The sequence below is a fragment of the Vigna unguiculata genome, chromosome 4, assembly GCF_004118075.2.
Source record: "Vigna unguiculata cultivar IT97K-499-35 chromosome 4, ASM411807v1, whole genome shotgun sequence".
NCBI lineage: Eukaryota > Viridiplantae > Streptophyta > Magnoliopsida > Fabales > Fabaceae > Vigna > Vigna unguiculata.
The window spans coordinates 16,097,397-16,121,719 of record NC_040282.1 but is presented as its reverse complement, the minus strand read 5'-3'; the positions used below and the strand labels follow the sequence as shown (position 1 = coordinate 16,121,719).

General features: G+C 30.7%; 1 protein-coding gene and 1 long non-coding RNA gene across 2 annotated transcripts; both read right to left on the bottom strand.

Moving 5' to 3' along the window:
* Window positions 1-7,164: 7,164 nt before the first annotated feature.
* LOC114181045 lies at window positions 7,165-7,538 on the bottom strand. Its single transcript, XR_003603733.1, has 3 exons — window positions 7,463-7,538; window positions 7,295-7,390; window positions 7,165-7,217 (listed from the first exon to the last, which is right to left on the bottom strand). It is a non-coding gene; the product is annotated as an uncharacterized LOC114181045 (long non-coding RNA).
* A 1,135-nt stretch (window positions 7,539-8,673) lies between these two features.
* LOC114180542 lies at window positions 8,674-9,870 on the bottom strand. Its single transcript, XM_028066853.1, has one exon. The coding sequence runs from the start codon at window positions 9,868-9,870 to the stop codon at window positions 8,674-8,676; it is 1,197 nt and encodes a 398-aa protein (XP_027922654.1).
* Between the last annotated feature and the right edge of the window lie 14,453 nt (window positions 9,871-24,323).

Here is a 24,323-nt window from a genome sequence, read left to right as displayed (position 1 = left end):
AAGAATTTTATAAGATTAAAAAAGTGAGATATTCGTATATAAACTTAATCAAATTTTGAAATTTCGTTTTCTTTAATTGATTGAGGATATGTTACTGATAATTTCAGTATTAATTTGTTTCTTTATTTATTATTTATGTAATTGTAAACAAATATTTTAAGTTCTTATAAAATATTTAAATTTTGATTTTAGTCATAATAAAATATTTTTCCTTGATTTCCATTTTTAGAAATTCTCAGATCATATTTTACTCTCAAGTAGTCATTTTAATATACATAAGTAATATATTTTCTAAATTAAGATTTTTTTAATATTACATATGTAGTGTCATTGGAATTAGGGATGACAACGGGGTGGGGTGGGGACGGGTTTCACTATCCCATATCCATTCCCGTAAAAAAAGTTCATCCCCATCCCCATACCCAAACCCAACGGGTATCAAACTTTTATCCCATCCTCATCCCCACCGGGTAACGGGTATAATCTTGTACCCATACTCATACCCGTTTTCTTACTACTTTAATATTAATTTTAATTAAGTTTTATAAAATAATAAAAAATTACTGTAAAAGAAACATAATATTATCAAATATTCAATATTAGGAGTATGGTTATTTTTTCGATATCAAATACTTTGAAATAAATTATAATTGTTTACATTTTATATTAGAATACCAAATAAAATTTAATGAGAACCAAAACATTTATTAAATTTGCAAACATTAATGAAACCTAGTTGATAAATTTTAAAAATATTTTTAAAAAATATAAAAGGAAAAAAATTCTTAAAAAATATAAAAGGAAAAAAATATTTAAATTAAAATATATTATAAATGTTTGTTTACTTCAGTTTTTTAAATTATAATGAATCTATTTTTTATACACTAATAAAAGTTATAATACATCATTTGATTAAAATAACGCAAAGAACAAATAATAAATATAATAATAAAATTTTAACATAAACCTTGTATCTTTTAAAACACATGTGGATGGTGGTAAAAGAATATTCATGACAATTACATTAAATTTTTATATTGTAGTAAATAAAAATTATTTATACAATTATAGTGAAAAAATTAAAGTATGATTGTAATGAGTTAGAAAATAAAAAATCATTAGATAAAATTTATCGAAATAATATTCTATATGATGAAAATAAACAAAAAATAAAAATATAAAAAAAATTAACAAATGTGTGTCTTATAAATAATTTGGAGACTATTGGAAGGAATCACACAAATGAAAACAAATATATAATTAAAGGTATGATAAGATGAAAAATATCATAGAGATCTAAGAAAACTTTTCAAATATCAACATATATAGTCAATGTTTGATAAAAAAATGACGCAAAGAACAAATAATAAACATAATAAAATTTTATCATAGATCTGGTATCTTTTAAACTCCAATATATGTTGGATGGTGATAAAAAAATATTCATGACAATTACATTAAATTTTTATATTGTAGTAAATAAAAATTATTTATACAATTATATTGAAAATATTAAAGTATGATTGTACTGAGTTAGAAAATAAAAAATAATTAGATAAAATTTATCGAAATAGTATTCTATATGATAAAAATAAACAAAATAAAAATATTAAAAAAATTAACAAATGTGTGTCTTATAAATAATTTGGAGATTATTGGAAGGAATTGCACAAAGAAAAACAAATATGTATAATTAAGGGTATGATAAGACGAAAAACATCTTAGAGATCTAAGAAAACTTTTCAAATATCAACATATATACTCAATGGTTGAGAAATAACAAAAATTGTTTTAGCGAAATAAAAGAGTTCTTCAAATGAAACAAAAATTAATAATAATAAGTAAAGAATTTTTTTTTATATTACCTAGTAAATGAAATGTTTATGCTATTAAACACTTAAATTGAGAATATTAAATATTCTCATGTGAAAGGAAAATATACAATAAAAAAAATATTAAAAAATAATAGAAATATTCAAATGTTAGACATAATTTTTTTTTAATTGACATACATCATTTTAACATAATTACATAAAGGTTGTGATAAAATAAAAAATATATTGGAGATGCGAAATGAGTTTCATGACAAACCAAATATTTAGAAGAAATAAAAAATAAAAATCATCCTCATTTAAATTATTAAAATATTTACAATTAATTAAGTAACCCTATATATATATATATATAGGGTTACTTAATTAATTGTAAATATTTTAATAATTTAAATAAGGATGAGGATATGGCGGGGACGGGTATTATGGCAGGGATATATTCATCCTCATCCCCATCCCCATACCCAATTGAAAAAATCGGGGATTCCCCATACCCATACCCATACCCAGTCAATGCGGGGATTCCCCGTCAAAACGGGGACGGGTTCGGATAATACCCACGGGGACGGGTTTGTTTGCCATCTCTAATTGGAATATTTCACAGAAAAATTATTAGAGTCATATACATTATAATGGTAAAAATAAAAATACAAATAATAGTGATTATTAGTTTATGGAAAGCAAATAAGGAAAACATTTTATATTTATCAAAATGAAAACTGACTATAGTGATTTCTTTATTTGTTAAATAAATAGTGAAATCAGTACAGATTTCATATAGACTAAAATATATTAACTTTTTAACTATTAAATTAAAATATATTTAATAATAATGGTTATTATTGAAAATCTCACATTATAAATAAAGTTAATTTATAGTTTTTATTTTTAAATCCCGAGATTGATAATAGTAGGTAGGTAAAATCTTTGATAGTTAGTATCAGAAATTAATTTACATTTCAATTAATAAATTAATTATAATTTTTTATTAATAATAAATATTATATTATATATCAATAATTTTAAATTTTGTAAAATATCTATAATTTAGTCAATATAGTAATTATTTATTTTTTATCTTTAAATAGGTTGATATTTATAATTTTCTAGAGATAATCATCCATGTAAGAATGATTGAACCGACCAAGTGTAAGAATGATAGAACTCACCAAATGCTCTCTATAACACTCTTCATTTCTACTCAACAAAAGAGGTAAAGTGGTCCTCTCCACTATCCCAAAGTTAAATCCTTGACTATGAGTTTTAATATAAATTACTTATTGCTTTTTTAATTATATCTTAGGAAACTAAAAATAAACCAACAAAAAAAAGAGATTTTTTTTTTCATTTCATTCTAATCAGGGAAAAATATAGTAAATTTCGTAGAAATAACTTGTCCATAATGTTTTTATAGTTTTGTGTACAAAATAATTTTCCAACCAATCCTCAAACGTTCCTCCTAAAGTAGAAAAGCATATTCCATTATTAGCTTTTTTGGGTGCAAATATTCCATTGTTTTAATTAATTACTTTTTTTTCTCAGCAAAAAATCATATATATAATAATAGACATGGCACAAGGGTGCCAAACCCTAACAACTCCTAACAAAATTCCCCTTTTTTAAAATACCCATTTTAAGTGATTTATATCTATTTCCATTTTGGTCCCTCTTTTAAATAGTAATATTGTGAAGTGCTGATAGATGCACTCATTAGTTGTTAGATATTAATAATGAAATAAGTTCAGTCCATATTTTTACAAAAGAAATTCAATCTTTAACAAATGGTTTCAATAGATACCGCAAATGGTTTCACCCTTATTATTCAAATATTGAATATGCATTTGTATTGAAACGATTTGAGCTTTAATATCGATTAATCAAAGTTAGAAATTAAAGAAATTAAACTTTAGAATGTAAATTGCATAATCTGAAAGAAGAAGAAAAACCTAAATTTTGTAATCAGAATACATTTCTAAATTTCATAATTTGAAAATAGAAAAAAATAATTTTGGAGTAAACAATATAAAATACTAAGGAATCAATTACCTTCAATTAATTCACTACAAATATTTCTTTGTCATGAAGTGTACAACCACATGAAAAGTGACGGAGCAAGTTCACAATTTTCTTCCTTAAGTTGTATTTATTTCACAATTAAAGTATGTGTTTCATTAATATTATATATATATATATATATATATATATATATATATATATATATATATATATATATATATATATATATATATATATATATATGAGATAGATATGTGACACTAAAAAGTTGAAGAAAAGACAAACTTTAATTAATGACATGAAAATAGGTGCATCCCCCTCTCTATTAGAGCTAGATGCATTCCCCTGGTCCCTTGAAATTGGGTCATGAAAATATATAATTCAACTTTTATTTCTATTAAAATAAATTTTTATTTCTTTGAACTTTAAAAGAAGAAAAGTAGATCTTCATAAGACAAAAGAACATTTATTTTTTTGAAGTATTTTTTTCTTTTTTTAAATTACAATGGGGTTGCTGTTCAAGTTGATACTTGCCACCAACTTGATTTAATGATAGTAGGGGTGTCGGTATGGATTTTTCTTGACGTATATGGATAGTGATATCGGATCCTTTGACTTTGAATTTTCCCTTATAATAACTAAATAATAAATACACGATATTTATTTTATTTTAGAATTGAAATTTTTTTATTTTTATACTTTAAATATTTATCAATAACTCTAAGTAGTTTTTTTTTTTTTATAAAGCTCTAGATATTATTTATATTATGAGATTTCAATTAGATTGACAGTTCAAAAAGCATCAATTATTTATAATTGTATGAAAAATATTATTTAAAAAGAAAATTGATAAAAAAAAATGACGGATCAAACCAAATCCATCCATAAAAAAATAATGCATAAAATATTTTTGTTAAACAACTCTAAACATAAGAAATTTACACCTATTATGTAAAGAATTAAGAGTAATTTTAGATGCCATAATATTATACCATGTGTAATGAATTTTATATCAATTTATATACACAGTAATTTCCCTCCTAAAAGTATACAAACAGTTAACCTCACTAATTCTAACTAGTTTTTTGGTGATTAACAAAATAATGAATATTAGTTAAGATTTTTAAGTTTCTAATTAACGAAGTAATATATTGATTATTTTTTATATAATATTAAGGTAATCACATATGGTTTAATTTTATAATTTATTATGAATTTTTTTTTATGAAATTATATTTTCTTTTTTAAAGTCTTAATAAAAAGAGGCAGAATGCTTATTTTATATTGCACAATAAATCATATGCATTTATATCATATAAAATATAAAAGGCAGATTTTTTTATATTTACTTTTGTCTTCAAACATCAAATTAATGCTTGTGACAATGTCTTTAAACATCAAATTAATGCTCGTGATAGAATAACATTAAATTCACTGAAATCAGAATTCATAATATATAATATGTTAGGAAATAAAAATATTTTGTTCCTCAAGGATTTGGATTTGATGTCTTTTATAATGTTATTCAGTGAAATTCATCTATTCGAGCGGATTTGTTTACAGTGGCCTAACAAACTTATAAGTTTTTAAATATGTTTTAAAGTGTTTTAGTGTTTATACATCACTTTTAGAGTGAATTTTATAAACAATTCACTTTGAATCAAAGTGTCAACAAGTTTTCAATATTCATATTAACAATGCATTTCTTTCCAATATTCATATTTTTTTTGGTATTTTTGTTATTTTTCAACAAGTGGATGATGGATGAAAGAAAAAAATAAAACATAGAATGATAGATGAAGGGTTTGTAGAAATGTAAAGAGTAGGAAAATAAATTACTAAGGATAAAATAAGATCAGGTAAAGTAAATCAATGAAAGTGATGACCCAAATTACTATAACCAACATTGAATTTTTCATTTCTTCTTGTTCACGACGCTCTTAGAATATTTAAAATTGTATCCACAATTTGTCACCCATCGTCCACATTTGAACTATTTATGTATTTGTTTTCCCTTTTTTTGGCAATTACTTGGTAAGCCAAATAAAAGAAATATACATATGTTTTGAAGCAAAGATTTGATAAAGCCAAGTGCATGAAGATCACATATATTTGATGGAAATTGATGAAGATCCACTTAAAGATTATGTTTTTGTATTAAATTTGGAAATAATTTGTTAAATGTAATGATTAGATATTATATCATGTTGGAAGGGTATATGACATAAGTCCCTCAAGAAAATACTAATGCATACCTCACACAAATAATTATTCTCTTGAAACTCAATTCAACTCTTTGACTCTAGGACCTTCCACCTTCGTTTTTGTCGTGCACGCTTTCACATTGATGGTAATAAATGTCATTTGTCTATTCACAACCTTTGCATTTAATGTGCTGCCCAAACATACTTGAGTATAACCATGAGGTTGCTACCAAAGCAACAATATAATATTATATCCCTTAGTTAGCTCAGGCCATTTCATTCACATTTTAATTGGAATGTCTTTCAAATCTCCTTTTATAATCTCTTAAATCTTTCCTTTTCTCCTTTATGCGCCAAACCTTTGCTCACCTTCTTTCTTGCTTTCTGATCCTACTTACACTAATTTTCTTTAGCAATCTTAAACCCTTGTGCTTCTACTTCCCACATTCACTAGTGTAAAATAAGCTTTTTATACAGGTTAAGAAATGTTTTTTATACCAGTTCTAGCATCGGTATAGATGCAGGTGGTATAGAAAGTTTGATCTTTCTATATCGGTTCCATGACAGGTATAAAAAATTATTTTTTATACCATTTCTAAAACCGGTATAGAAAGTCCTCTTGGAAATGGAAGGTTATGTAAGAAAAAATGACTTACTATACCGATTATAGTTCCAACCGGTATAAAAAGTTACACATTTTACACCAAGTATGACCTCAACCGGTATAAAAAGTGATTTATTATTTTTTTTGAAACATTCGTTTATGCTTCTTACCTCATAGCAAACCTGTATATAATTACCCAAAACATCCAGAAAACAAATCTCATTCAATCTAATATTTACATGAAATAGAATCTAATGTTTATATGAAATATAATACTACTCCAAAGTGAATTACTATATAAGTCATAAAATACCTAACATCATCTTATATACTGTATATAATTACCCAAAACATCCAGAAAACAAATCTCATTCAATCTAATATTTACGTGAAATAGAATCTAATGTTTATATGAAATATAATACTACTCCAAAACGAATTAATATATAAGTCATAAAACACCTAACATCATTTTATATAAACACTCAAAAGAAACGAAGCCCACTGATCACGAACTTCCTTCAAGACTCCTTGATCCATTGGAGATGTGTCATTGAAAATCTACACAATGAATAGTTGAGTCAACAATCTTTTAGTGATAAATACTTAAGATGTGATTTATAAATTGTACATATTACCATATCCCATGAGTCAACAATGTTTGCGGATATGATTCTATGCATGTGCCTCATGGTATAATATCCACACTCATAGCTTCCCGGTTGACGTGAGCACTACAAGTTAAATTCATATAATATCATAAATATGATAATTCTATTTCAACAGTTTGAAGATTAACTACTTACAGTTGGCGCAATGAATTGCAACTTCTTTCTAGAAGTGATTTGTTGTCCTTGCAACCTAGAATGAGCCTCAACCGCTCTGTAAAATTTAATGTATATTGAAATTGTGCCTAATATGGAACTTAGTAAAATTAAATTATATAACACAAAAAACACTTGTTTTGCTTGAGATGCCATGATGAATGGCTCTTTAGTATAACCTTCCTTTTCTAGGTCAACCAAGGTAAAACCTAGATCATCAGTCTTCACGCCAATATTACCATCAACCCACTTACATTTAAAAATAGGTACTCTAAAACTTGTGTAATCTATTACCCAAATATCTTCAATTACACCAAAGTAGCACATTGAGGCCATAATCGGATATTTATCCTTTGAACTTGAGAAATGCATTGATTCAGCTACAACCATTACTCCACTATTCTGTGTGGTGCTTTTTTCATCTTCGTCTTTTGTATGAAATGTATAATTGTTTATATCATACCCACTCCAGCATAAGACATCATAGTTTGGCTCACTTGCTAGCCAATTTAATGTATCAGAAGTTGTATTGTCATTTTGAACCTGTTGTTTGAACCACTTCAAAAAAGTTTTGTTGTGCTCATTAATGACCCACTTTTGAGACATTCGTGGATTATTTCTCTTCACAATATCTTTATGAGCTCTTAAATAGGGGATGACCTCTTTAGTGTTATTCAATATATATAAATGTGCTTGGAGAACTTCATCTCTACTCAGAGTTATAACTTTTGCACTTTGAGTACCCTTACCAGCACCTCTTCCATGGTAACAAGACTTCGGTACCCCTATAGCTTCAACTTGTGATAAGTAGTATGTACAGAACTCAATAGCTTTCTCTGCAATATATCTTTCAACAATTGATGCTTATGGACGATATTGGTTCTTTACATACCCTTTCAATATCTTCATGTATCGCTCAATAGGGTACATCCACCATAAGAATACTGGACCAAAAATTCTAACTTCTCGGACTAAATGAATAATCAGATGGACCATAATATCAAAGAATGATGGAGGAAAGTACATCTCCAACTGACACAATATGACTACAACCTCATTTTCTAACTGATCCAACTTCTCAATATCGATAACCTTACTACATATTGCATTAAAAAAGAAGCACAATCTTGTTAAGGTATATCTAACATTCTTAGGCAATATGCCTCGAATAGCCACTGGTAGAAGTTGTTGCATCAATACATGACAATCAACTTGAATGAATCACTAATGTACCCATCAAACATATCAACACCCTTCTCCCATAACATCTTCAAATCTTCAACTAATGGGGTTAAATAAATATCAATGTCGTTTCCTGGTTGTCTTGGACCCGAGATCATTAAGGATAACATAACATATTTGCGTTTCATGCACAACCAAGGAGGTAAATTGTAAATCAGTAATAGAACAAGCCATGAACTATGTTTACTGCTCAAGTTACCATATGGATTCATTCCATCTGTAGCAAGTCCAAATCTAATGTTCCTTGAATCATTGGAGAAATTTGGGAACATGGAATCAATTTTCTTCCATTGCAAACCATCTGCTGGATGTCTCAAATGGCCATCTGTTGTACGTCCATCTGCATGCCATCTCATGAGTTTTGCATCATTTGCATTGCTAAATAAACGTTTCAACCGTGGAACTACAGGAAGATACCATAAAAATTTCGCCGGAAGACCCTTACTATCAGATTCAAACTCACTATGTTTTTGTTTGTATCGTGACACCCCACATCGTGGACATTGATGTAACATGGCTAACTCCTTCCTGTACAAGACACAATCATTTGGGCATGCATGAATTTTTTGATACTCCATACCCATCGGACACAATATCTTCTTCGCATCATAATTGCGTGTTGGCAACGTGTTACCTTTAGGAAGCATGTCACTCAACAACTTAAGTAATTCCGTGAAGCTTTTATCAGTCCACCCATTTCTTGCCTTCACATTGAACAATTTTAATACCGCTGACAATCGAGTATACTTAGTGTATTCTGCGTATAGAGGTTTTTCTGCGTCATTGCACAAATTGTCATACACATTCGCACGTTGAAAGGAATCATGTCCAATATCACGAATCATTTCCTCCATTCGATCATCCATCTCTAAATCAACTTCTTCTACTTCAGACACATCTACACTTGGCATGTCTATTAATTCACCATGCCATATCCACTTTGTGTAGCTCTTTAAGAAACCATCACAAAGAACATGCTCCCGAATAACGTCAGTCGGTAGTTTTCTCTCATTCAAACAATTAACACACGGGCAGTAGAATTTTCCATTATTATCCGGAACATTCATATTTGCAAATTCAAGAAATTCTTCTACTCCATTCTCATATTCATTTGTTGTGCGTAAAAAATTTATCCAACTCCGATCCATTGTTGTGTGTATAAGTTAACACCACTACTTTTGGTTAGAGCTCAGAAACAGCCAAACACGTAGTCCAATCTGTGAACTCAACACTACCACCATTTAATATAACATAACAACTCATTTGACTTTGGAACAGTTCACACAAAGGAATTCTAAGCAACAGAAATTCTATGAGCACAAGCTATATAACTCACTAATGAAGATAGAACAAAAGAATCTCTCAAACAGTTCAACAACAGTTTTTATTGATAGTAGACATCATAATTCCACAAATAAAATTTAATTAAGATGCAAGAATTTGGAGATACTAATTTATGCAACTGAAATTAATTTATGGACAATGTTTTAATTTTATAGTAGATAAAAATTAACCTCAATCTTAAAAATAAATATGCTAAAGAATGTTATATGGAACAGAAGAAAAGAAAGTGGTGAAAGAGAAGCGACATATGAAATAAGGAAGGACAAAATTCACAAGCTAAATTACTAAACAATGAGAAAAGCCAAATTCTTCTACTCGTCAATTTCTTAAAATAAATAGGAATCCTTATGAATCAATTGAAATAAAATAATAAACGAACCATGGAGATTAAAATAGATGGGTGAGAGAAAATTATTACCTTAAAAGTGAGTTTTGTGAAATGAAATTAAACAATAAACCAAAGTCTAAAACATGAATGATATTGGGATGTTTATGAAATGTACATATTCATCTTCCATATTACTATATCTAATTTATGCAATACTGTTTTATTAAAATAAAGACGGATTAAAAAAGTTTTCACAAAAACAAATTATTTTGTCGTCCCTATTTAATATATATTAGTTTGTAAAATATGCATAAAAGCATATAATAAAAGGAGAATAAAAAAACGGTCTACAATCAACATTTTTCATTTTTGCCTTTTTCTTTTACAATTATTTGATATTTATCTAAGTAAAGTTTAATTTTGAAATTTTAAATTGCTCATACATATAGTTAATAATAATAATTAAAGATAATTATTCTAAACTAAAATATGGTATTACTTTGTTTATTAAAAAATAATTTTTAATTTGTGAAATTTTCTATTAAAATTGTTTTAGAAAAAAAAAACTAAAACTCATCAGTTTTTTTCTAAAATAATACTAAATTCAAATGCTTTTGAGAGAAAAACAACCATTTCAACTGAAAATTATCACTTTAATCTAGAAAATGAAGAAAAAGAAAAATAATAGTGAGCTGCATATTTATATTTATTATTATTAGAAAATATAAAGATAATAACACTTTATAATCCTTTAATAGAAGTTTAACTTTATATTAATACATAATGATAACAATAATATTTGTATAATTAACATGAACCTATGAAAAGGAAATCACGATCACTTTTTGAAAGATCATGTTTTATGAACTTATACCTTCTAAATTTATTTTAGGTTAAATTATACTTTTAGTCCCTATTTTTGTAACAAAATTTGAATTTGGTCCCTCAATTATTTTTTATCTCAATCTGGTCCCTATTTTGGGAAATTTGACTCAATCAAGTCCTTTCCGTGAGGGTGAAGTAACGGTGTTAAATGGGGTGCCACGTGTCAGCTTCTGGAATTTTTGAATTTTTTGAATTTTTTATTTTTTTTATTTTTTGATTTTTTTTTATTTTTTTTAAAATTTTTAAAAAAAAATTAAAATTTTGCCACGTGTCAAGTGGACATAGTGCCACGTGTCACTATTTGGGAGTTGTCATTTTCTCATTCTCAATTTGATCCCTGTATTTTATTTTTTGTCCCAATTTAGTCCTAATTTTTGTAAAAATTGTGCAATTTTGTCCCTCTCCAAATTGAAACCAAATTTTATTTCTATATAAATAGACACAAATATTTCTATCAAAATTGATATTTCAAGTAAATATTTTTAACAAGATTAAGTTTATTTTAATTTATATTTTACGTTAAACTTTATTTAAAATTGTTTTAACGTTGTTAATAGAAAATAATGTTAATAAAAAAAATCATAAATTATATTGATATTTTATTACATTGTATTTTAATATTGTTTTTTATTTGAATTTATATTTTAAATAATTGCATATTTTTAAAATGTGTAAAATTCAATAATTTCTATACAAATATTTTAGTTAGTATAAAAATAACAATTATATAATTTAAGAAAAATTAACTAGTTTATGTAACAATAAAAAAAAAATTAAATTTGAAAACAATTTTAAGTAAAATTTAATGTGAAACAAATTTAAAGAAACTTTGTTTTATTGAAAATATATAATAAAAATATCAATTTGAATAAAAAAATCAAATTTAATAAAAATATTTGTATAACATTTTATAATTTTTGTTTCAATTTGGAGGGGGACGAAATTGCATAATTTTTACAAAAATTGGGACTAAATTGAGACAAAAAATAAAATAGAGGGACCAAATTGAGAATGAGAAAATGACACCTCCCAAATAGTGACACGTGGCACTGTCACTGCCACGTGGCACGATGTCCACTTGACACGTGGCAAAATTTTAATTTTTTTAAAAATTTAAAAAAATTTCAAAAAAAATAAAAAAATTTCAAAAAAAAATTTCAAAAAAAAATAAAAAAATTCAAAAAATTCAGAAGCTGACACGTGGCACCCCATTTAACACCGTTACTCCACTACTAACAGAAAGGACTTGATTGGGTCAAATTTCCCAAAATAGGGACCAGATTGAGATAAAAATTAATTGAGGGACCAAATTCAAATTTTGCTATGAAAATAGGGACTAACAGTATAATTTAATCTTTATTTTATAATCTTATACATAATACTAACAATTTTTTATCAGAAAGTAATAGTCGTAAAAATTGACTGAAAATACATTTTTATACTATACCATCATTAAATTCTAAGAAATAATCTAAAATCAAACCAAGCCTTAATTAAAATAACCACGTAAAAGGTTAATTTCATATCACACATTTAATTTATATTTTCAAAATATTAGTTAGATCTGCAAATATAAACTATATTAAGTATTGTAATTAAGGTTAATGTGCTGCTTATGTTGATTTAATAGTTCCAAATTTCATTTTCCACGTTGAATTCCTTCATTGCTCCATCCGCATGTATCTGATTCTTCACTGATTATTTTACTTGTTTATGGGGATGACATGATCTTAATTGGATCTAATATCAATTATGTTGATCCAGTTCAGTTGAAGTTATAGTCATTATTTGAATTAAAGGCTCTTGGTTCTTTCAAATGTTATTTAATCTTGGAAATTGCTAAGCCTATCAAAGGAATATTGAGTCAAAGAAAATATACTTTATCCTTATTGATGATATTGATACTGGTTTTTTAGTTGGAAAACCTGCAACTCTACCTATGGATCCAAAAAAATAAAACATAGTAAAAACATCATAAATTTGAACCAACACTAACATTCAAAAGGGGTGGTTAGGTTTCATGTTTAACAAGAAACTCTCTACCAGAATGGGCTTCTCAAAGCTCTCATGGCCGATGTAAACTGTCCACTGACATTGATGTAGAAAATACGAGCTCACACTTGCAAGCTTGATAAACAAGAGAATCAACCTCACCTAATAACTCCCCAACACCACTACATGCTGCAATCACAAGAACAGATCTAAACAGTACTTGAAAGATATGGCTTATGATAACGAAGTGAATAGATATAACTTGTTGAATAATGTACTTACGGATTCTTTTTTATCCAATTAAGGTCCCACTCTGCGGTCTCCTTAATCTCATCCAGGTTCATCCACCTTCCCTTATTTATCTACCTTTCTTTCTTTCTTCTATTCATTTTCTCATCTCACACGCACAATTTTCATCTTTCACACTCTCTCCCAAATGCGTTCACTTTCTACACCAACACTCTTTTTATCATTCCCCTGTTTTATCTTTTTATCACTGTCCAATTTAATGTTCAGCTGTTGAGAGAGGCAACAACACATTGCTTCGCTTATAGATCTGTTTCTTCTGTCTCTCTCCTTCAACGCTTTCTAATTTAAGTTCTTCACTCTTTCATGCCCTCACATCATACTACTACTTCTACTCTTGCATTTATGCATGTATTATCAATTATTAACATTCATCATCAACTCCACTTTCCTCTCATCATCAACGTTATTTCAACAATTATGAGTCATTGATTGGAAGAAAAGACTCAGATAGGAAAAGCTGCCACTATTTTAACACCAAAAAAGAAACCTAGTGCAATGGCCACACTTTTTGTTTAGGGCAATGCATTTCAATTATCAGTTCTAAAGATTTTATCACACTGGCCCTTGACAAGAAGCAAATTAAAAAGAAAAAGGTTTATGGTGTGCAGTGAAAGGATTAAGACAAAACAGGTCCTAAAGGAGGCTACTTCTTTGGTACCATTGTGAGGAAGATGAAACCGAGAAGGAATATAATGAATTCTATGTTTTGTATAGTATTCTTATTTATAATGAAAATACAATAATAAGTAACAAAATCAACATTTAATAATGGAAAATATTTGGTAACACATTTCCCTATCAAATCATATAAATAAAAATAACTTGCACCAGAAAGAGGTAATACAATTATCTATTGAATGCTATTTGATAGTTAGGCCACAAAAGAAATTTTTGAGATCATGAGAAAATAAGTGCAACAGAATTATCAAAAGTAGGAAAGCACAACAATAACGGAAAGTGAATATCAAGAAATCTGACCTGTGACCTATAGTGAATCGTATGATTATGCCCTTTTCTTCCTCCAACTTTTGTCTTTCACTAGCTAATGAAGTTCCATTAGAAACCATGGATTAGATACATGATGGCATGGAATTTCTTAAGCAGGCTAAAGGAGAACTTTTGTGAGAGGAAAAACTAGAAAGTGATGAAAGATCATTAAATCACCTCGTGGCATCCAAGTTGTACGAACAAAATCTCTTCGTTTCCTGCTACTAAAAGCTATATTGATCCCTATAACCATGAAATATTTTTCTTGGTACTTGATTCATCTGTCTCTGATTTTCCTGATACAGCATAACCATTCAGCATAAATTCAGGAAGTAGCAAAGCAAATTTAAGATTTAGCTCCAGCGTAGATTCAGAAGGGAGGAAAGGAGAGGAAACAATGAGGGGGCAAAATCTCCTCCCTCCATTTTGTGCCTTAGAAATAAAGAGTTCATTAAGTTCTTAGTACAAAAAGACATGAACGAAAATTACATCCTATTCTCTTCATAGTAGATAAGTAGGGTAATGTGAACTGTAAATTGTCACTAAGAAACTACAAAGTACAAATTGGACAAGAGATGCAAGGATACAACAAATTTAGCAATAATAGGAAATAATCCAAACACATATCTTAAATTCAGAGTAAATCGATATATTCTAAATATCAGTATGAGTCATTCAATAAAATAAGAGTAATCTGTGGTTAGGGTTCAAATGTTGACCTTCAAATGGAGAAAATGGACGGTGAGGGCGACAGACTAGGAGACCAGGTATTTCGACAACGAAGATAACACAATGCGACAATGATGCTAGCAGACGCAGAGCACAAAAACAACACGCGACCGTGACGAGGCGACTTCGCACGGTGACGGCGACTTCGCACGGTGGTGGCGACTTCGCACGGTGACGGCGACTTCGACTTTGCACGGTGACGGCAATGGCGACTTCGCACGGTGACGATGACAGTGACTTCGCACAGTGACGATGAGTGTTGGGAAGCGGGAACGACAAAACAATGAACTATGTTGGAAGAAAGAAGAACCGTGTTAAGGAAAAGAGAAAGGGAACGAAGGAAAGAAATGGAAAATGAGAAACATACTGTACCGGTTCCAAGGTCAACAAGTATAATATTTTTTTAAAAAATTAAAAAATATAATATATATATATATATATATATATATATATATATATATACAAAATTTATACCAATTCTAATTATAACCAGTATATAAAGTTTTTTTTAATATTGAAAAATGTCATTGTATCAATTTTTATACTGGTTGAAAGTATAATTGGCATAAAAGATCTCATATTATTTACAAAATTATCATCTGCCTCTCGTTTTATACCTGATGGATTTGAATAGGTATAATAATGTAGGTATAAAAAGCTTATTTTGCACTAGTGATTACTTCAATGGCTTCTTCCTTTTAAATTACCTTTTTACCCCACTCTCAACAACTGACATGGTTGAGCTTAATGGACAACTCTTTGCACCAATTCTTGGCTTGAAGGAAGAATCCAAGAAAATCTATGAAACCCAAGTATTGATCCCATACACAGTGGGTGATGTTACCTATGCCTTTGGAGGTCTTCGATAAAAGATTGACCCTAACCAAGGATGGAGGGACCTTCTAAAGAAGACTAAACATGTTTAAAAAGGAAGTTCAGTAATCTTTCATTCCTTTTATTATTTTTCATTATGTTTGAATTTCCCTAATTTGACTTAATTGACTCAACCTTGGTTGACTTGTTGACCTTTGACTAGATTTGACTTGTTGACTAGAGTTGACTTGACTTAAGCCAACATGACCTTATATGTTTTGTAGGTTTAATTAAAGCATGAGATATGTGGCGTAATCTTAATGGATGATGGAGATGATGTGTAGCTTAGATGGAGGAGAGAGGAAAGCATAAAGTAAAAGCATCTTGTACCTTTTGTCTCCTTTTGTCTTTAACACCTTTTGGCCTTTTTTAGAGACATTCCTTGTCTCATTTTGGAAAGCTTGGCCGAATTTCCTTTAGGGTTTCCCATCGCCGTGCAAGTTTGTGCTACCTTTTAGGAGATGTTTCTAGAACGTAGGGTTTTCTATTTGCTAGTTAGCCCTTTTGAACTTTGTGCTTATTTCCTAAAGGCCCCTAAAACTGTTTATATAAGGGGTGATCTTTAGGTTATAAAATAATTTATCATTTTGAGTTTATACACTAGTATTTCAACCGCACAAAAATCGTGAGGCCTTTCTCCTAGGAGTGAAGGTTCTCCTTTGCTTATCTTGCATCTCAAGTGGCGACTCCATCACTCCTCTATAGGGATGGTTAGCTATATGGCCCCCCTATGAGTGGCGTGCTTCTTTACATCATTATGATCTTCTATGCTTTCCATTTTATAACTCATTTCTCTTGTTTCAATTTGGATTTTATGATATCTTGTCCATTTGTTTTTGTTTCTTAAATCAACCCATTACTCTCATTCTCTTGGAGCCTTTTGAAATGCACCTTAACATCTAAATAGCTTGCTATCTTAATGTCTAGTGGGATTTTTCACTAGGTTTCCTTAAGCAACTCATCGCCATATTCAAAAGTCTAAAATGAACCAATGAAATTCTTCCTAACTTTTGCTTTTACTTCCCACATTACTTCAACGACTTCTTCCTTTCAAAATACCTCTTTTACCCCACTCTCAATAACTAGTTTGGTTGAGCTTAATGGACAACTCTTTGCACCAGTTCTTGGCTTGAAGGAAGAATGCAAGAAAATCTGTGAAACCCAAGTATTGATCCCCTACACGGTAGGTAACATTATCTATGCCTTTGAAGGTCTTCTAAATACCACTAGTTCTATGGATCATTCCCCAACTTTCCCCGTTTAACCACCACCATACTTATCTACCAACATAATAAGATACACATGGATTTTTGTCAAAAAGCAGGCAAGATATTTCAATCAGGTCCATCTTCTCTCAAACCTAACTACCTAAACTAGTTGAATAGGGCTAGTGTATTTTAACTCATCGGTTAGCTCTCTTTGTAACAAATTATCTACCCTCCGATCCATCACCAAAGACCGAGCGTGAAACTCTAGTAAAGTTTTCATTATAGTACGCAGTTCTACCGCCTCTACCAAGTCCAACCATGCTCATTTAAGTTAATATCCACACCTTTTCGCATCCAAACAGCAAGGCCCTAAAGGTCGTCGAGATCTGAGGTGTTAGAAATAGAAACTAGTTTCCCACCCTTGGCAAGAAACCTTAGTTTCTTCCTATCCTTACCCTTCCCTTTCTACTTGGACGGGGCAACCCTCTACATAGCCTTCTCAACGACAGCCTTCCCGCAGATGAGTCATTATTTTTCCTTTATTTCATTGCCTTTTTGTGTTCATCTTGATGGATGTTTGGTGCTTAATTGTCTATTTTTAGTGCATTTTCATCCATTGGGCTTTATTGGGCTATTATTCCGAATTTTGATTAATTTGACATTATATGGTCTAATTTTTGTTTCTAATTATTTTTAAGTATTTTGTGAAACAATTTTAGAGCTTGGATGATAATCTTAAGGTGAAAAGAGAGTTGTCACGTCATTCCTACATCATTGCCATTTATGTCCATGTCATTTCCACATCAATGTCCATGCTCCAAAACTGTTTCACAAAAATACCTATAAAATAATTAGAAAGAAAATTAGACCAATTAATGCCAAATTAATCAAAATTTGAAATAATGGCCCAATGAAGCCCAATTGATGAAAATGCACTAAAGATATATAATTAAGCATTAAACATCCATAAAGATGAGCACAAATAAACAATGGAATATGGGAAAATAATGAGTCATCACTATTAGGCAACCTATGATTTTTTTTCCTTGCTCTCCAAGAGTGCCTTACTCTCTAAAGCTTTCTCCCATGTTTTTTACCATATAGAATGTCAACCAAGATTCTCTCCTCTTCGAATGCAGTCCCTAACATGTTGGGCTAAGCTCCTTAGGACCTTCTTGATCTATCTATGTGTGCCCCTTAGCAACCTATGGCTATCTAATAGTAATCCTACAAACACAAAGGAGTAATTCCTGAGTGTAGATTTTATTCTAAGACAAAAAGAAGAAAAACTAAACCAAATAAAATAAAGGTGAAGAATTTTTTCTCCTAAACAAGCTTATTTTCCCTATGCTTGTGCCTCCATCCTTGGTAGGGGTTAGAGGCTCATTATGTACGGGATAATGAACAAGTTGATCAAGAACAAGTTCATCATGTAGTGGTATAGTTTGAGGGTTATGTCATGACTTGGTGGCATCAACTTTGTATGAATGCTTACCAAAGGCCACCAGTAGCTTTTTGGATGTACATTAAAGGACATATTCGCGCTAGATTTGTGCCCTCCTATTATAGGAGGGACATCGTTTTGAAGCTACAAAGGTTTCAACAAGGGTCAATGTGTGTGAATGATTACTCAAATTTGCTTGAGTCTTTGCTACTTAAGGTGATTTTCATGATGAAAGTGATGAAGCCAAGGTAGCTAAATTTGTTCTCAAAATTGAATCACAATTGAAAAGAAAAAATATGGGAGCAAGAGGAGTAGTTCATACAATGTCTACTATTTTATTTCATGGAAGGGAAAATAAAAAGAGAAACATGATAAACAACCATCCAAGTGTCTCCAAGATCCACCATATAGGGTCAATTCACCTAGAACTTCAACTCCATTCCTAACTTTTCTAGTGTACAAAGGTCAAGCTCCACTTATTGTTTCAAATGTTTATGGTATAAGCACATCTTCTAATTGTCCTACCAAAATAACCATGACGCCAAATGCTAAAGGAGAGGTTGAGAGTGAACACTCTTTCCCCCTTCTCCTTCTAGAGAATCCTCTTCCCACTCATTTTCCTCTTCAAGTGAAGATGAATTCAAAGCAAGTGGTGAAAGATACTTATTGATTGTTAGGTTGATGCTAAGACAAGTTTCAAGGAACTTTAGTCCTTTATAAGAGAAAACATTTTTCATACAAGGTGCCTAATAAATAATAAAGTGTGTCCACTCATAATTGATGGAGGAAGTTGTGTGAATGTAGATAGCACAAGGGTAGTGGAGAAGCCTGGCTTGAAAAATATCCCTTATGCCAAGCCATATAAGCTATCATGGCTTAGTGAGGAAGGTGAAATAAAAATGAATAAAAGGTCCTCATTAACTTCTTAATAGGAAATGATCAAGAAGAAATCCTTTCTGATGTTATGCCTAAGGAAGCAACCCACATTTTACAAGGAAGGTCATGGTAATTTGATAATCAAATCTTTCATGATGGCCATTCCAACGATTTTACTTTCAATTTTCAAGTAAAAAAGATCACATTGGTTCCTCTCACTCCTCAAGTGGTTAGTGAGAATCAACTTAAAATGAAAAAAAAACAAAGAGGAAGAGGCACAAGGCCAAGCAAAGGACGCTAAGAAGAAAAACATCTAAATCTCCCACAAAGGAGTAAAAAAGGTAATGCTTGCCTACAAGAGTGTGTATGCATCTTATCCTAGTGGATCATCTCCATCCTTTCATAGTTCAACCTTAAGTTGTCCTAGAGACTTGTCCTTAGTCTTAGATGAGTTCCAAGATGTGATTCAAGATCCTACAAAGGGGTTCCACTTCTAAGAAGGATTGAGTATCAAATTGATTTCATACATGGCTCATCCTTGCCTAATAGAACGGGTTATAGGACTAACCTTGAGGAAGCAAGTGGGAGAGTTAATGTAAAAAGGGTGGGTGCAACATAGCATGAGTCTTAGAGTAATGCTTGTGATTCTTATCCCACAAAAGTATAAACATCCCATTTCTAGATTAGATGACTTGCTTGATGAATGGTGAATAACCTTGAAGACTAAGTTTGGATTGTATGAGTGGTTAGTCATGCCTTTTGGCTTGACCAATGTACCTAGTTGATGAGCCCCTAACCCCTACCAAGGATGAAGGCACATGCTTAGGAAGAATAAAGAAGTTTAGAATGGAATCTTCTAAATCGTTTTTTTATGGTGGTTTAGTTTTGTTTTAACTTTTCTTTTGTTAACTTGAGTTGAGTTGCCTTTTGTTGAGTTGACTTAAGTTGACTTATTGACCATCTTATTTTGTTGTTTGCTTTGTAGAATAAGTTAGGACCATTTTGGAGTAGGATAATACTATTTGGAATAGAGGAGAGACTCAACCTTGGAACCACACATAGGAGGTGTATATGAAGAGAGCTCGAAGAGCAAGGACTGATCCTCCATTTTAGAAGGTCAAAGGTGCCACATAAGAGCTTTGGTGGGAAATCTAGGTTAATCCCCACACACCTAAAAGAGTCTCCTTTTAATGACCTAGTTTCTAGAAAAAATTTCCATGTATTTGCTACTTAGTCTTTAGATTTGTGTTTTTTCACAGAGACCTCCTTCCGCCACTTATAAAAGGGGCTCTTCTAGACTTATAAGAGGTTTGGATATTTTGGATTTTGTACACATATATTTGACCATTGTTATGAGAGTGCTCTCTTTTTTAGTGCCATCTTCTCTAGCCTTATCTCTAGACTAGAGTTCAAGTTGCAACATCCCCACTTATCTTAGGTTGGTAAGCCATAGTGCCCCCCTCAAGTGGCGTGCTTCACTTGCTTCCCCCTTTCCCTTTCATGTCTTCCATATTTTACTTCATCTTTTCTTCATTTTGGCTACTTTTATCTTTAATTCTATGTGCATACTATATTGTGTTTGGGGTCTTATTTTTAGTTTCTTCTAATTGAATTTCTCTCCTTCTTTAGAGCCTTGGAAATGAACTTTCACATATAGAGTTGGTGAAAAAGTGTGTGAACTTCAAATGGGGCAATGATAAAAAAAAGACCTTCACAATTTTTAAAGAAAATTTTATCAATGCATGATGTAGCATATTGATGTTTCATTTTAGATTTTTGAATATGGTGATAAGTTATTTAAGAAAACCTAGTGAAAATTTCCACTAGACATTAAGATAACAAGTTATCTAGATGTGAAAGTGCACTTCAATAGGTTTAAGAGAAGGGGAGGAACCAATTAAACAAGAAAACAAAACCAAAGGACAAGTGTAACATAAAACCAAATTGATAGATGGAAAAACACTTGAAATGAAAGACAAGAAGATGTAAATGGTGAGATGAAGCATGCCACTACAAGGAGGGCCAAAGCAACCAATCCTTGAAGATAAGTGGTGTTACGCCACCACTTGAGCTAGCTCAAGATAAGGCTTGAGGTTTCACTCTAGAGGAGGAAGAGCTCACATTTGAACAAAAAAACAATGTTTAACTTCAAATTTATCAACCCTTTTACAAGACTAGGAGCACCCCTTGTGAGCTAGAGGGATGTCTTTGCAAACCCTAACTTCTAGAAACTAGGTTAAACTTAATGCATAAGGTGACAAACCTGGAGTAGACAAGGTGGCATCTTCTCATCAATTTCGGCCAAGGAAATGGAGAACCACATGGTACATGTGCTTTATGCTTTCCTCTGTCCTCCACATCACACATGTTTTATGCTTTATGCTTTATGCTTTGCCATGTTGACAAGTCCTAATCCACTCCAATTAGTGTTCCTTATATACTAATTAAGCTCACCCTAAAAACCAAACAAAGAAAAGAAGGATTAACATGTCAATTAGGTAAAGTCAACTATAGTCAACACAAGTTAGAGGTCAACAAGTCAACCAACGTCAAGTCAACAAAAGTAAAGTTAGGGAAACTCAAACAAAGGAAATAGAAAACAATGAAAGGGATTAAGGACTAGAAGACTCATTTTCTAAACATGCTTATTCTCCCTAAGCATGTGTCGCCATCCTTGGTAGGGGTTAAGGTCCTATTATCCTCCTTCCTTGGAAAGAATTTTACCATAAATTCTAGATGCTTTTGTTGATGGAGCTTGACTTAAGTTGAGGAAGTGATTGCGCTTCCCTCCCATGAGATCTCTCTCCATCTTTTCTAAGGATATCTCCACTCTTCCTCTCTTGTTTGTGCTTTTGTTCTTCTATTTTATTTTTGAAGAGAAGGAATGATGGAAATCACCTTTGTAGAAATCGTGCAATGGAATGGTTAACGTTTGGACAAAAACCAAGAGGGGATTGAATAGGTTTTTAATATTAAAATTAATACCTTAAAATTTTTCTAAAATTTTACTGATTAATTTAATATTAGTTCCTTTAAATGCAACAATAGATACAATAAAGAGATAGGGAAGAATATTTGACACAAGTATTTATACTAGTTTAGATCAAAAGATCCTACATCTAGTTGTTAATATCTTTAATCAAAGAGATTAACTCAATCAATAATAATAACAGATTACACACAGATAATCAAGCTAGTAGGGAAAAGAAAACACCTCTCTTGAAGACATAAGAGATGAAAGTAACTTTCTCTGAATCACACAGAGACCTTGACCTAGCTTTCCTAGCAACAACAACAACAACACTCAATCTCCTAGAAACCCTATTAGGAAAAGTTATCGCTCTGCCCACACTAGGCTTTTCAAAGCTCTTTTGAGAACACTCAGAGAACTTCTTTGCAAACACAACACTAAGACTCTGGCTCTCAAAAATGTAATTTCAAAGTTGAACTGTCGTTCTTTAAATAGGGATTTTGAAAGTTAGGTTAAAAACTGAACAGACATGTTCCAACTACCAAGGATAATCGATTATTCCAGTAGGTTTCCTAAAAAAATTGAATAGGATAATCGTTTATTCTAGGAGATAATCGATTATTCTAGTAGGTTTTCGAAAAATAAAGTGATAATCGATTATCACTATAGATTTTCCAAAAATGAGAGAACCCAAAGATATGAAGTTTATGTTGCTGATTCTAAGTTAATTAAAACTACTTTACAAGAACAATTAACTCATTTTATATGATAACTTTAAACATTAAAAATTGTCTTCAATCTTCCTTGGTCATCATTCAAAATCTCTAGGCTTTCCTTCTTTTGCCAACAACCCTAAGAGGCTTTCTGCATGAGCCAGTAGCCATGCCTATTTATCTTTTCATGTATTTATATAATTCAATAAATGTAGCATTGTATAGGATTAGTATTTTGTTTGGTGTAATTAGTATTTTGTAGGCTTGTATTTTAGGCCTAAGTTCTTTTTGGTGTTTTTCAATTTGTCTTTGTATTATGTTTGGGACAAGAAATCGAGAAGGCATGATGAAGTGGATGCACAAAAGATCCATAGCATTTGGATCACGAGCTCTAGCTTTTCCCAACAACCAACCTGCAACCAATGTCTTCAGCATTCCTGCTTGCGTCGGCATTGGGCCTGAAGCCTAATTCAACCTGTATTCAACATCTTCCAACATCTTCCAACATCTTTCAAGAGTCACATATTCATCAAACATCTTCTAGCATCTTCTACTAGGCCTCAACTTAAACCTAACCCATATGTTGTATGAAGGAACGCCTAGGGTTACCTTTCCTTGCTTCAAATGCATAACTCTTGTTCGAAGCTTTCCATCCTCGCGACCTTCACTCATTTGGTTTTTAGGGTTTTTTTTATTCATCTTTAAGTTAACCAACCTTAGTTGACAGGGTCCCCCTCGAGTGGCCTCCTCCTTCTAGCCGTTAGGATGATCTTAGCTCTAAATTATTTTCCTTTTCTAGATGTAAGGTTGTTTCTTCCTCTATATAATGAAGCGAGCCATCTTTGTAAACATTTAACTTTAATGAATAAAGTGTGGTTTTCCCCCTTTCTAAGAGCTCACCCTAACCTAATAGTGGAGTTTTCTTCTGCAAGGTTTTCCGAC